The sequence below is a fragment of the Amblyomma mixtum genome, chromosome 8, assembly GCF_055824585.1.
Source record: "Amblyomma mixtum isolate Tamu chromosome 8, ASM5582458v1, whole genome shotgun sequence".
NCBI lineage: Eukaryota > Metazoa > Arthropoda > Arachnida > Ixodida > Ixodidae > Amblyomma > Amblyomma mixtum.
Window position 1 is genome coordinate 119,811,055 of NC_143019.1, and position 15,145 is coordinate 119,826,199.

General features: G+C 49.6%; 1 protein-coding gene across 1 annotated transcript; it reads left to right on the plus strand.

Annotated features, from left to right (window-relative positions):
- The first annotated feature begins 3,691 nt into the window (after positions 1–3,691).
- LOC149334095 (uncharacterized) lies at positions 3,692–13,057 on the plus strand. Its single transcript, XM_089555015.1, has 3 exons — positions 3,692–5,187; positions 9,122–9,403; positions 12,811–13,057. The coding sequence occupies exons 1-2, from the start codon at positions 4,900–4,902 to the stop codon at positions 9,365–9,367; spliced, it is 534 nt and encodes a 177-aa protein (XP_089411141.1). The 5' UTR covers positions 3,692–4,899; the 3' UTR covers positions 9,368–9,403; positions 12,811–13,057.
- Positions 13,058–15,145: the final 2,088 nt, after the last annotated feature.

Sequence of the window (15,145 nt, forward strand, 5' to 3'; positions counted from 1 at the left end):
GATTTCGCTGGAGCACATTGGAGCCCACAGTCAATGGCATACGCATCGACTATGGAAGCGGCCTGCTGAAGGCGGGCCTCCATGTCCCCAAGGCTCCCCTCAGTGGTCCAAATTGTAATGTCATCTGCATACAACGCGTGTTGAATGCCTTCCACCCGGGCCAGTTGGCTTGGGAGGTGGATCATAGCTATGTTGAACAGGAGCGGTGATAACACCGCTCCCTGAGGGGTACCCCGTGTTCCCATCATGTAAGGGCCGTATTCCTCGCCCTCAATCCGAAGAAAGGCCTGGCGATTAGTCAAGAAATCTCTTACATAAGCGTAGGCCCTAGCCCCACAATCGGTAGAACTCAAGTTGGCCAGGATGCTTCCGTGTTTAACATTGTCGAAAGCTCCTTTGGCCTCTACGCCTTCGTGGGCAGGGATCCACAGAATACAGTGACGGCTGTGTGTCCACGCATGCAGCGCACACCTCTCATTATCGCCACGTAGCTGAAAGCATGTCTGAGGTGTCCGCTTTTCCAAGAGGGCATTTATGCGCCTTTCCTTTGCTTTCCAAGCCACCGCTTCATTGTTTTCGCAGCTTAAAGCGCGGCTGAGGTGTCCACTGCTGCTTACAACGGACAAATGCGACGGCGATGCCGCGTTAAACGCAGGAACGGGCGCCGAAGAGCTGCGCTCTAAAATTACTTCCGGTTGAATTATTCATGAACCTGGCTAGAGGGCGAAAACTATCGCATATCACAGACACAATAAACGGCTTGGTGTCTAACTTGAGTGCGTTCCGGACACTGGATAGGCAGCGCGCCCACCCTGCCATCCTTGCCGGCAGTCAATGGTTGATCGCTAGAGTTTGCTCACCCAATGAACGCTACGGCCTATTGTTGTTTCAGAGCGCAGCAGTTTGGTGCCCGTTTCTGCGTGTCGCGGCGTCGCCGTCGCTGTTGTCCGTTTTAACCAGCAATGGACACCTTAGTCGCGCTTTATCCTGCGAATCCATTGGAGCGTGAGCTTGGAAAGCAGAGGGCAAAATGCGTAAATTAGTTTTTGAGAAAAGGAAATCCCACAGCATCTGTCTCACACATATTGGTGGACGCCTGAACCAGAGAGAAGGCGCATGACTGCCCTCTCGGAACAGTGGGAACCTCAATCGTGCTTTGAGCTACGTGGCCCTAGTGAGAAATGTGCGCTGCATGTATTGTCATTGCTGACGTGCCATAAATGCGGCGCTGAAGCCATAGGCCTTCGTCGTTCGTTGACAAAGACAACGTTTTACAATCCGATAATTTTAAAGAACGGAAATGCGCATAACTGGCTCCCTGTAACAGTCGACGCCTGAACAGCGCTTGTAGGTACGTGGGGTAATGAGAGAGATGTGGGTAGCAGGCATTGACAGCGTTGTGCCAGAAACGCAGCGCTGAAGCCATAGGCCATCGGCGTTCATTGTGTTCATTGCTGTAGGCATCGACAACGTTTTGCACTCCGATCATTTTAGACAAGAGAACTGCGCATAACTGGCTCTCTTGGTCAGTGGACGCCTGAATCGCCCTTATAGGTTGGTGGGGTGATGAGAGAGACAGAGCGATGGGGGGCTGCATGCTGAGTGCCGACAACAGTAGGGTCTCTGGCGATCAACCATCAGCTGCATCCTGACAGGGTGGAAGGGTGGGTGAGGATTTTAAGGCGAAAGCCCTTAATGGCTGATACTGTCATCACCAAGATGTGTTAGCAAATTTGTCCGCGTTTCAGATTGGTCGAAATGGTCGTGACGTCACTACGTGCGAATTTTTACGGGTGTCCACCGAAATATGTGAGACAGTTACTGCGCAATTTCCTTTCCTGCAATACAATTTTCGACTGGTGCCCACTGAGATATATGAAACAGTTACTGCGTAATTTCCTTTCCTCAAATACAATTTTCATTTTGTTCATTACGGCCCCTCTTTCTTTTTTCACTCCACTTCCTCCCTTCCTGTACGGTGCGGTTCAGGTGTCCGAGATGACAGAGAATTACAGCTCCATTTCCTTTCCTCAAAAAGCGTTGCGGTCAAAGGACAAGGCATCGCGTCGAACGGGTGGCGATGGTGGTGGTTAAAACTATTTACAACTGGGGAGTTTGGGACACACAGGTCCGTGGGCCCCCGCACGGCCCCACTGCACTCAAACCTTCATGTCCCGGAGGCTCATGACGCTGGCAGCCCGGCCGGTGGCGATGGCTTGCTTGACCGGGTCCTCAGAACGCAGTAGGGTCATAGAGAAAGATATTGTAGGGTCTCCCAATCCTCCCAAGTGGTGGCGTTCCGTGGACTCCCTGGCAGCGCTAAAGCAGGCAGTCGTGTTCCACTCTTAAAGGCAAAGATTAAGCGTCAATAATTGGCAGTTAATTAATGCACCAACAGAATGTGAACTGAAGAATCACGTAGCAGAATGCAGCACTTACGCTTTCGCATTTCACCACTTTAGCCGCTAAAGTTTTCGCAATTTTTTAATGTACATATCATTGTAAATTGTAAATTGGTTTTTTTGAGGAAAGGAAATGGCGCAGTATCTGTCTCACATATATCGGCGGACACCTGAACCGCGCCGTAAGAGAAGGGAGGAAGGCAGAAGTGAAAGAGAGAAAGAGGTGCCGTAGTGGAGGTCTCCGGAATAATTTCGACCACCTGGGGGTCTTTAACGTGCACTGACATCGCACAGCACACGGGCGCCTCTTGCGTTTCGCCTCCATCGAAACGCGGCCGCCGCGGTAGGGTTCGAACCCGGGTACTCCGGCTCGGTAGACGAGCGCCTTACCACTGAGCCACCGCGGCGGGTATGTACATATCAAGATAAACAGGAATTTCTTACCACTTATGCGGGAGAACATCAGGTTCCTCTCGGTCGTAACGCCTTCCACGGCTGTGGCAACCTCACGAAATACTTGCTTAGACCTCGTCTTGGAACCAGGCTTTGGTGCACCAAGTCGAGCCTTTATCCATCTATTTCTCCGACCACGAATCTTCAGTCATGACAATGAAGAACTCTTAGGTGATGCCCCAATCTATCGAAAAGATGGAACAGCTCATGATGTGCGTTCAAACTTTCCACTAGAAAGTAACGTAATCGTCGGCAATTTTTTTATGTTTGTTAAGCAAGCATGAGCAATTGAAAGACCTCGAAATATGCGCTTTCGAAGTATACCTGCTGGTTATAAATATGTGTAACATGAAAGCATGGGTCCAGCATAATATTGATCGAATTGAATCTTCAGGTTTAATAACTTATGAGGCTATCTATTGTTTCTTTATTTCTGGCAACTGTTTTCAAAAATATCTCGACAAATTCGTTTGGACAATCCGTAAAGCTAGAAATTTGCATGTCTTACAATGCGAAAACTTGGGTAATGAATCTTTAACTATAGTGTACTAGAATTCTATACTTCGCCTCAAAAGATGTTTGCAGCACTACGGAAGGTAGAGCTCTCTCGTCCAATCAGGGCTGCAGAAACGCAGAAAATAGTCCCTCGAATATTTGAGGAGTCTATGACTATTAATCAAAACAATAAGCATTGCAACTAAAAACATGATTTGGACAGGTATATTTAAATGGTAGGAAGTGTTTCAATCACTGGTGAAATTACCAGACAAAGCCCGTACGGACACAGCTCTGCGGAGGCCTGCTGCGAGGTAGTGATGCGTCGCCGCTTTCCAACATGGCGTCGGTCGAGTCTGTTGTGTCTCCTGTGTGCTCTACACCGACAGTGCGCTGTTTCCCCAAGCAGGCGAAGCAGGTGGCTTTAAATGTTCTTGAAGCGCTTCGCGTCGAGTGCGGGGGCAGTTGGAGTACAAATGCGCTCATCAAGAGGACGGCAAAACTCACGCAGGTGAGCGAGCGAACGCTTTACAAGTGGACAACGGAGACGTTGAACGCGGGCCGAGTGTTGTCACCGAAGAAGCGTTCTGGCGAAAGAGGCCGCGAGCGGACGAAGAAGCTGGACGATTTTGACCTGAGCGTGTTGCGAAGGGTGGTACACACCTTTTTCCAGAGAGGGGAAATTCGAACTATCTCGAAGGTGGTTGCGCGTTCCGAAGAGGACGAAACGCTACCGACCGTGTCCATGACACGATTACTGAAATTTACTGCGACGCGACAACAGAGGAGCTGATGAGAACAGGTTGCGACAAAAAAAAAAGTGGGGCTAGTCCCTTTGGAACGGGCGTCCGCCTGTCCAAAAACAAACCAAAAAAAGAATAAAAAGACATCACGCGCCACCTGCTAGAGGTAGAAAGAAGCCACCTGCACATCAGGTGGATCGAGCCACAGGCGCGTAGGAACACACTAATCTAGTGCGCGCCATCCTGATTGGACGAGAGAGCTGTACCTTTCGTAGTGCTGCAAACATCTTGTGAGACGGAGTGTAGTACACTATATCTTTAACCACAGAGACAATTGGAGAAGTCCTGTCAGCCGATCAGTGTTGCCAGCACTACCTCATTTTGAACTATCTCTGTTCTTTTCACCACCAGTTGATTTTCTAATACTGTTCTTAATCATTGCAATCATGATATTATTGCTCATTAACTCGCTATTCTGTTTACTCCTTCCACCCAGAGGACAATAACATTATTTATCTTCCCAATACTCGAATGCTTTTCTGATGTAAACACTCTCTACGTTGGGCCGTTCCTAATTCGAATAATAAAAAAAGAAGCGGAACGCAATGCAGCACATTCACGTGGCCCCACCATGGGTTTGAACCATTAAGCCTGAGGACATCATCATCATCGCGTTGACGTGCTGGGTATTGCGAACGTGGCACTGGGGGCATCAGACGCTGCCATAAGCTGCGGCCAGCAGAAACGCTGTAGGGCTGACCGAGAGAGGGCGCCCACTCTCCAGCGACACTTTGAGTCACCGGCACATGCCAGCGTTCAGCACCGAGGAGGGTGGAAGCCTCTTACGCAGCCGCGACCCCACGGCGAGTACCTGGGACTCCGACCTGGAAACATCAGAGGCCGGCGCAGGCTTCGCACTGCGGACGCTGCGCCCGGGCTTCCAGCGCCTGAACCTCCTCAAGAGGACGCATCTCAGCGAGATGGGGCAGCCTCCGCAGCGCGTAGGTCGGGAAGCGTGCCAGGACGATTCCGCGGACGCCGCGAGGGCTTCTTGCGTGGTGAGGAAATTGCCCGAGCCAGAAGAAAGCGACCAGGTAAGAAAACATATCGCATTCTTAGCCAGCGATTGAAACGCCTTAAGTGTTCCGCGCATTTTTTATTGCCAAAACTGCAATAGCTTATGGCGCTCGGCATCTGACCAGAAAGATTCGGGCTCGATCCCATCCGCGGCGGTCGTATTTCGTTGGAGCCGAACTTCTAGAGGCCCGTGTACTGTGCGATGTCATTGCACTTACGTTAAAGAAACCCAGGTGGACGAAATTTCCGCAGCCTTTCGCCACGGCGTGCCTCATTGCCTTAGTTTCTTTGCGACGTTAAAAGCCCAATAAACCATAATATGCAATAGCCTTGTGCAAAAGCCATTTTTTAGAATCAGTTTGGGTGGTACAACGACAGCCGTGTAGCGCGTTTAGCGTTCGTTACACCACCGCCACACGGCTAAGGTGTGCTTGAAGTGTCCACTGGCCCAGCGAGTCAGTTATGCATTTTTTTCTTTACTCAAAACCAACGAAGGGTTTAACACTGCGAATGAGACCAATATGGGAACTGATTATTTGTTTCGTGCCAGCAGGCCCTGGAGTTAGTGTGCCGGCCGAACACTGAAAACGGAACAATGCTGGCTACGCATGTGAGCTTATAGACGCGAAAACGCCTGTGAGACTCCAACCGGGAAGTTTCCTATGAACCTCATAATGTGCCTGCCAACAGGCTAAGATATAATTATCTTTTCGTGATTTTTGATTCAAGCGGTTCCATATATGGTGTGGGAATACAATCAAAGAATTTTCTGATTCCCGACGATGTTTAGCGCCCTCCGTGGTGACTTAAGGGCATGGCGTTCCGTTGTTGCGCACTAGGACGCAGGAAAACTGGATTTCAAGGAGAGAAAATGACGCAGTGTCTTTCTCGCATCTCGATGGACCCGCAAACCGCGCCGTCAGGAAAGGAATACAGGAGGGAGTCAGAGACGAAAGAGCTGCCGTAGTGGAGGACTTGGGAATAATTTCGACCGCTTGGGGACCTTCAACGGGCACTTACACCGCATAGAACACGAGCGCCTTTTGTTTCGTAGCCTTCTTCGAAACGCGGCCGCCATTGCCAGGTTCGAACTCGGAAGTTCGGCTCCGTAGTCGAGTGTTCTAACAAGCGAGGCACCGAATCCTGGCCGCGGCAGCCGCATTTCGCTGAAGGCAAAAGGCTAAAGGCGGCCGTGTGCTGTTCGATGTCAGTGCACGGTAACGGTCATGGTTTATGGGGGTTCAAAGTCCCAAAGTGACTCAGGCTATGAGGGACGCCGTAGTGAAGGGCTCCGGAAATTTTGACTACCTGGGAACCTCTAACGTGCACTCAAAACAGTACACGATCCTCTAGAATTTAGCATCCACCTAAAATTTTGACCGCCGCGGTCGCAAACGAACCCGCGTCTTCCGGCTCAGCGGCCTAGCACCACAACCACTGAGCCACCGCGGCGGCTGTCAGTTACCGGACAGTTACCGCGAACAGTTACCGCGGCTTCATTTCCTGATGACCAATCAATCATTGCTGCTTATCCAAACCAAACAAAACAAAAAAGTGGGCCTCAGGAGTTCTTTGGGTCCATTAGTGTTGGTGCTGGCAACGTTGTAGGGTCCGTTGATTTTGACGAGAGGAAACGCGCACAACTGGCTCGTTGGGTCAGTGGACACCTCAGTCTCGCTTTCATGTAGTACGTGGCGTTGGTGTCCTTTGGTAAAAACCTGCAATTGATTAGTTTATGGTTTATGAATGTTTACCTTTCCAAAGCGAACGAGCCTATGAGGGACGCCGTAGTTGGTTGGTAATGGGGTATAACGTCCCAAAGCGACTAAGGCTATGAAAGACGCCGTAGTGGAGGGCTCCGGAAACATGGACCACGTGGCGTTTTTTAACTTGCACTGATATTGCACAGCACACGGGCCTCTAGAATTTCTCCTCCAAAGAAATTCAACCGCAGCGGCCAGGATCGAGCCCGCGACAATCGGGTCAGCAGCCGAGCTCAATAACCACTGAGCCACCGCGTCGTCTGGACGCCGTAGTGAAGGCCTCCGGAAATTTCGAACACCTAGCGTTCTTTAACGTACACTGATATCACACAGTACATAGGCCTTTAGAACTTCGCCTCCATTAAATTACCACCACCGCGGCCAGGATGGAAGCTTACCCTTTCGGGTCAGCAGCAGAGTTCCTTGACCACTAAGCAACCGCGGCGGTCCTGGCGTTCTGCAAATATAAAACCTATGTTGTCGCGACTGTTTCCCAGCAGGGCCTGTCAGGTATAGTCCTGTGGTCCTGCATGCCTTCTGGTGCAACCTGCGCAGGCGGGCGTTCAGTAAAAGCGCTATCTCACACACTTAGCTGCGAACGCACTTCTAGCCCCGCTCCCCACGCTTCAGCGGTATCTTCTAGCCTGTGAGTAAAAAAGTATAACTGGCCCGTTCAGTCAGAGGAGACCTCAATAGCGTAGTGAGTACGCGGTGGCGTCCACCTAAAATTGAGGCACTGGCTCGCTAGGTGAGTGCATGCCTCAACATTGCTTTGAGCTTCGTGGTGGTGGTGGTGGTGTCCACCTACAAATAACCGTGCATTCATGGTAACACAACGCGCAAAAAGACAAGGATACAGAGTAGGAAAGACACAGGACAGTGCTTGCCCTGTGTCTTTCCTACTCTGGTTCATGGTCTTTCTGCGCAGTGTCACCATGAATATTTACCCACTAGCCCAGTCCAACTTATTGTTAAACGGTGCCTTCGCAGATTATTTCGTTCTTCGCAATGCTAAACCGCCAGCCATTTTTTTCTCGACGAGAGGGCGAACGAAAAGAATCCGAGGCTTTCTGTTGCAACTCATACCATGGACGTTCTCTAAGGTAAACTGCACCGCTGTCAATATCTCGAAATACTGCATTGCCCAGGCGATTTCGGCTCTCAAAGGTCATCTCGGTAGAGAAGTGGGTGATCATCAAGATGCCAGATCAGCGCCCGAGAGGTTCAACTATGCCTTGTACAGCGTTATTAAAATCGTTGCCTCGCTAAGCAGGCGGACAAAAATTTCGTTTTATGTGGTTCAACGACCCGAAGCAACTCAGCCTAGGGCCGCCGCGGTGGCTCACTGGCTATGGTGCTCGGCTGCTGGCCCGAAAGACGCGGGTTCGATCCCGGCCGCGGCGGCTGAATTTCTTTGGAGGAGAAATTCGAGGCCCGTGTGCTGTGCGATGTCAGTGCACGTTAATGAACCCCAGGTGGTCGAAATTTCCGGAGCCCTCCACTACGGCGTCTCTCACAGCCTTAGTCGCTTTGGGACGTTAAACCCCATAAACCAACCAAACCAACCAACTCAGGGTAGCAGGAACGCAGTGTTGGAGGCTGCGGATAATATCGCCCCTCCTGGGGATATTTATCATGCACTCAAATTGCGCAGTAGGTGGGCCTCTAACATTTCGTCTTCAACAAAATGTACCTCACGCTGCCAGGATCCGAACCCATGTCTTTTGGGTCGAGATTGGAACACCATGAGGACTGAGCCGCCTCGGCGGCGAGAAAGGTTTATTGCTTGAACTTTCCATTCGTTCCCTCCCAATAGACATTAATCTGAAGCCTTTCACCACGCACTGTCTTAAGAGCGCAATTCGTACGCAAACACAAATTAACACAATTTATTTACCCTGTAAACCCTGAAGCCACAATACAGTTTGGCACGATTTCTTTCTTTTTCCATATCTGACGTTGCTGACGGTTTGTTTGTCTCTGCCACAAAACATAAGCTCTGAACTGAAGCTGCGTCTTGTTTATATGATCCTGAATCGACCTGAAGCGCAATTCGGCGGAACATCGGGAAGAATTTCACTTAAGATTAAGTCATTAGAACATTTTTTCTGTTCTTCTGTGGGCCGAAATCGACGTTTGTTGCCGTTGTACGCCTAACGAGCTGTCTCTTTTGACGTCATTGTTCTAGGTGCCATATCCAGGGAAAGCTGGAGCCGCTACGGCCTACTACAGCACCCCGGCCAGCTTCGCGGGCTCGGACCAGGCGGCCTTCTCGGACGGCAGGCGCTTTGTACGTCCTGCGCCGCGTCTTGGCCTCCGGTGCTCCGAGCTCCGTGAGCTGATTCGTCTTCGAAGGATACTCTGGTGCCCGCAGCGCGCATCCAAGGAGGCCGCTCTTGGCGGCGCTGCAAACACGGCAGCGCCTTTACTTTGAAAAGAGATGCTCCCCGAGGGTGCGTTGAGCGCGCAGGTAAAGAAAAGCCGATAACCTACAATCAATAAGATCCTTAGTTGTAAGAGCTGCTTGTGTTGCTTGCTTTTTTTTCGTGCACTTTGAGACCGGTCTGCTACTGGTCTTTTACAAGATTGCTAGGCTTAACACAAATATTCATCAGGAATTTTTCTCGAACGCTTTCCCAACACCTGAATTCGATCGGTGTTGCGGAGGAGCTACCGGCAAAGCTTCTCATGTAGCTTCGAGGTACTGCAGACTGTGAAGGGAGACACGAGGCGCACTGTGCTACTGTTTGCCACCTAAATGAAAATTTCAATTCCTTCCTTGGGTCGGAAACATTCATAGCATCACAATGTTAGTGCGTAATGTGAGTTATATACACGGTGTTTCACCAATCTGTCAGCTTAAGGAAGTACTAGATTCCACCTGTTGTGATGTTTGCTTGCATTGGTGTGAAATGCTCGGCAAATGGGCATCTTACAATTCCTTGCGTAGGGGAAAAAAGGGCCGTAATGGGCTTTAGATATGGAGAGCTGCATAGTGCACTGTCCACAGAGAGTTACATGGTGCACTGAGCGGTTGCTTGCCACCGAACTGAAAAATCTCGGCGCCTTCCGTGGCTCGGCACCAGCCCATTGAATGATACGCCATGCCGAATATGAGGGACATGTATAGTGCTAGATATTGGGACTCGCTGACTAGAACAATGGGGAGTTGACCTCTGAGCGTTTGAAGTTTAAACTCCACAAGCCCTAATCTCTCTAAAATCATGCAACGGCAGCAGCTTGAAGCCGGGCTATTGGTAGCAGATGTAGCAGGAAATACTGCTGGCTGTACGAACACCAGGAACAACCAAGCAAGATGAAATGCCAAACTTGCAAACTGATTTGTTTTTAGTGGTCTTGGAGCGTTGGCTATGGTACATGAAATCAATCGAACGGGAAATGCAAGATGTCGTGATCGCTTTGCCACCCACCCTCCCGCAGTCGGCGCCTATGAGAACAAGTGACATTTTTTATGCTCCTAGCAGCGGCGCTTAGACCCTCAAGCCTGTTTTGCTCTCTGGAAATTTGTGAGCAGCGACACAGGCGTGCGAACGCTTAGTCACAAGGTAGTTGGTATCTCTTAACTAAATAGCGTTTAAGGGCCCCGTGTCGCATAAAAGCCCGGTGCCGTCGTCGGCGGCGTTGACCGTGAGCAATAATTCCCAGAAGCATTAATAAACAAAATTCTTTCGGGTCGTAGCTTTTGTTAGTCTACAAGGTCTTAACTCATTCAGTGTATTGACTACCAGCACGTGCAGGCTTTCGTCGGTACAAAATACGGCTACAGCGTTCGTCGACTGCCTCCGCAAGTTTCTAAGCCTAATGTGGGGAGGGGAGGTGATGCAAGCACACAGCCGAACAAACTTCACACATTGCTGTTTCAACCAGTCGCTTTCACACACACACTCGCGCCCCTGCGCCATGATGTAAAACACGTCTAAGTGCCCCGGCCGTGTTTTAATTTCTGCATCCGCTGCTCATCTGCATCCTTGCAACCGAAAGCTAGCACTCAACGGCTGCGTGTGATGCCTCCAAGCCCGCATATCTCTTACTCTGGGATTAAGGTTAAAAAAAAAAACAAATGACAAGATGGTCACCACGTAACAGTGCGATATTCAGCGAAAGCTGTCAATGCGATATGTTGTGGTTGAGAATATGAGCGCGACCTCTCATCTGTGCAGTTCTACGGCGCTCTTTTCAGTATCCCACAAGCAGTCGTTTACGCACCAGTGTAGTTGCCGGCACCGCTCGTCGGAAAAACGTCGTATCATGGCAACTGTTTGCCGCAGAACGTTCGAGGTGGTGTAATACCATTCAGTTTTTCGAGCAGCATGAACTTACCAGCTAAGTTAGAGAGCTTTCGGCAGGAATTCGAACTGGCTCCCTATAATCGGCGCGCCGGGTGTCCACCAAGATGTGTGAAACAGTTTGCAACTTCCTTAGGAATTCGAACTGGCTCCCTATAATCGGCGCGCCGGGTGTCCATCGAGATGTGTGAAACAGTCCGCAACTTCCTTTCCTCAAATCCAGTTTCCGTTTCCTTCATCACGGTACCTCTCTCTCTCTCTTCTTTAACTCCCAACTACCTCCCTTTCGTCGCGGAGAGGTTCGGGTGTCTACCGAGATATGAGAAAATTAGTCATTTGCTCTCCTCAAAAATGCGTTGCGTCCAAAGCTGTTTCCAACTGGCAAGGCGTTGCGCAAGACAGGCGATGGGGTTCCGTGCACTCCTTGGCAGCGCTGCAACACGCTGTCGAGTTCCACACCTTAAGGCGAAGCTATAGCGTCTTTCAGGGATACAGTCACGTCTGCTTGAAAAGAGTAAGAACACAACCTTATTTCAGGGAAACAGCTTGATGAATATGTGTCCTTCATGAAACAAGCAACCTGTAGAGAAGAAAGAGTGCCTACTCCCTTACCTGGACATTCAGAATGGTTTGGCTAGTGGTCTTATAAGTGGGTGGTGCGCGAAAGGGGTATCTACAAGTGCGGAACAAGGAAATGTCTTCAAGCCCATACGGCATAGGATTCTAACTTTCTATAACCGTCATTTGATTAATGTGACACTTCGGGAGCATAGCATTCTCTTTACACTCCAAAGAGAAATGCCAGGGAGTATAGGTGGGAATTTTTCAGTGCATATTCTGATGGCGAGTAAGTCTGCGAATGCACTGGAACGCGAACAAGCATCATGACTGGGTGTTCGTTTATCATAATATATTGATATATAATTAATCGCGTGCATCTATTACGCTTGCTTATTATGTGAAAAGGGAGAAATCCCCCTGTTCACACGTGGTTGAACGCAGAAACACGCAACAGTTTATTATATATGGTGGTTGATACTAATTCGCTTTTAGAATGAACCACAGCGTTTATTGAGCTCCTGTTTTGCAAGCGCCACTCTAGGAATGGGGCTTTCTGTCTTGCTTTATTGCTCTGCGTCTTGAAGAATAGCAAGGAATTGTAATCGCGGGAATTGTTGCTCATTCCTAACATCCCCGTGCTCCTATCTGAAAGCCGCACACCGCGCCTCTGTGTGAAGTCGCCTTAATCAGTCAAACACTGTACATAAAGGCATGTCGGGGCAACACAAAGCCATGACGATCTGGCATGCACTTAATTTCGTCGCCACTCGTCACAGCACTAAATACGGGCAAAGCACCTTAGAGACTTTCTAAAACTTTTCTTCTCTCTGGTGATCGCGAGTATTAGAAAACGAAAGCTCTAGAAAATATATAGTGCACCGTATATTGCCCCATAGTCGCCCTGTGTATTATTGACAGATAAACATACAATACTGCGATGTCTTGAGTGCTTAAGTTTGATGCGTTCTGCTGCAAAATCACGTATTTCTGTAACGTTTCCCTGTTGCAGGAATGGAGAGGTGGTGCCTTCCACTTGGGCAGACTGGCACATGAACCCGCGATTCAAGGCGGTTCTGAGCACAGCAACCTTCTCCTGGTCCTTGGCCATTTTCGTGACTTCACTCGGACACATGACATCCCCACAAGGCTGCGCAGTTCAACCTTCCACAGCGCCCGATAGGCCCATATCATAAATATACGTCTGATTTTATGGATTGCTTTGATTTTATTGTACGAATTAAATGTGTGAATCTGGGTGAATGCATATTTATTTGCTCGGTACACACGAATAGCGACGCGCTTGATGTAATTTCCAAGCCTTAAGACCAGACAGCGCAAAGGGTCCACCTTTCTGCTCCCTGCCTTCGCCTCTCCTGTGTCAACTTCACTGTCGTCGACGCTACTTGTTTGTTCATGACAATAGTGTTCGCAAGGACATTTTTTTTTTCTGTTTCCTTATTTTTTTTCGCCCCTTCTCATCTTAATGTATAAGCAGCTTTACGAATTCGGTTGGCTTTGTTGCAATACATAGAAGCAATGCATTCAGATTGCCCCACTGGGATTTTTGCTCGAATGGTAAGCTCCAGTGTCCCCTTTCAAAACCAAGAACTCCGCCACCTTGGACTGTCGGGTCGTTAAGTAGTTCTCAGTAGACCTGGGAATGTGGCCTCAAGAGCGCGGTAGCCTGGTTCTATTCCTGTGGTTGCCCATTGTGCAGGTGAAGTGAAAGTTACACTTCAGTGGACAACCAGAAGTCTGGGAGCTTTTGAAGCGAAAGCTTCACTACGCCAGCCACTTCGCCTCGTCGAGTGTGGTCGCACCTCGTCCGTATGCCCGTGGGTGCAGCTTGGCGCCGGAGCCGGCGCAAGAGCCGTTGCCTAGCAACCGCTGGGCCTGCATTTCAGCGCTTCGCCGCGCCATCTGGCATGACGTCACCTAACCGTTGCGCTCGCCAGTGGCAAGAGCGATCACTGAAAAAACCTTAATGCGAGGAAACTCTTGGACAACAAATTGGCAGGAAACAATATCGCCGAAGTGGATAGTCTCCTTGGCCTCACCTTCCACAAAAATGGCGGAGGTCAAGATACCCTAAAGGCCATTCAGGCCACAAGTAAACAAGTACTAGAACTGCCCAGAAGAGTTACGAATAAACATACGGGGATGAAGGAGCAAGATTTCTGCCGCATAGAGCAAGCCTTCATGATCAGACGCATTACATACTATCTACCCTACTGCAGTTTCCAAGAGACGTAGAATCGGTTAATGCGAACATTCGAACGGTGTATAAAGTTCTACGGCTTCCTAGATACACCAACACTGAAAAGCTACTCGAACTAGGCATATACAACACACTGGAGAGCTGATAAAGGCGCATATGGAAGCATAAATATTGAGTCTCTCAGCCTCTACTGCAGGCCGCATGGTACTATACAGGCTAGAGATAGAGCCGGTGTACGACTCTAGCTGCAGGGAGACGCTGCCGATCACAATCTGAGAGCACATTAAAATCCTACCCCTCCCCAACAACATGACAGTGGAAAGGCATGCAGCTAGGGGAGCGAACCGTGCTCAAAGCAATTCTCCACCATAGTGCGAACGACAAAAGACCAGCCCAGGTTCTTTGCTGTAGCGACAGTAACTTCAACAACGGAGGCCGAAGAAGTAGTCATTGACTTAGTTCTCAGGGACGAGCTCGTATACACAATAATTAGTGACTCTAAGATTGCAATCCAAAATTAAACCAAAGGGCTGATTTGCTCTGCAGCCGGAGGTCTAATCAAACAGAGCCAAAGAATAAACCGCTTAGAAATTATTTGGCTCCCTGCACACGAGAGAAATGCGGGAAATGAGAAGGCGAACCGATATGCCCCAGCTCTAGCAAACCGGGAGGGATCGGGGAGTGTCTCGGAGTCTCACATGAACGAAACTTTCAGTTACCGAGAAATGGCCAATCAGCTCCGTGAGGCGCGGAAACTTTACCGTGCACCTCACCCGGACCTTACCAGGCCACAGGCCAGAAACCTTCGTAGGGCCCAAACTTGGACAGTCATGACCCCCATTCTTATGTCGAATTACCACACAACTCATCGATCCCAACTGCATACATCGCGGCAACATAGCAACAGACGAACACATCCTATGCAACTGTAAGGAAAATCCACCTCCAAAAGACCTTCTACCGGCTCCCTCCCGGGAGGCCTGGCTGAAGCTCCTGAGGGAGCCTGACAAGAACATGCAAGCCAAACTTGATGACTGGGTGGGAAAGGTCGACCTCCGTTAAGTGGCCATTGATCCCGCCCCATTGATCTTTTAGATCAATAAAGTTTCTCCAATCCAATCCAATA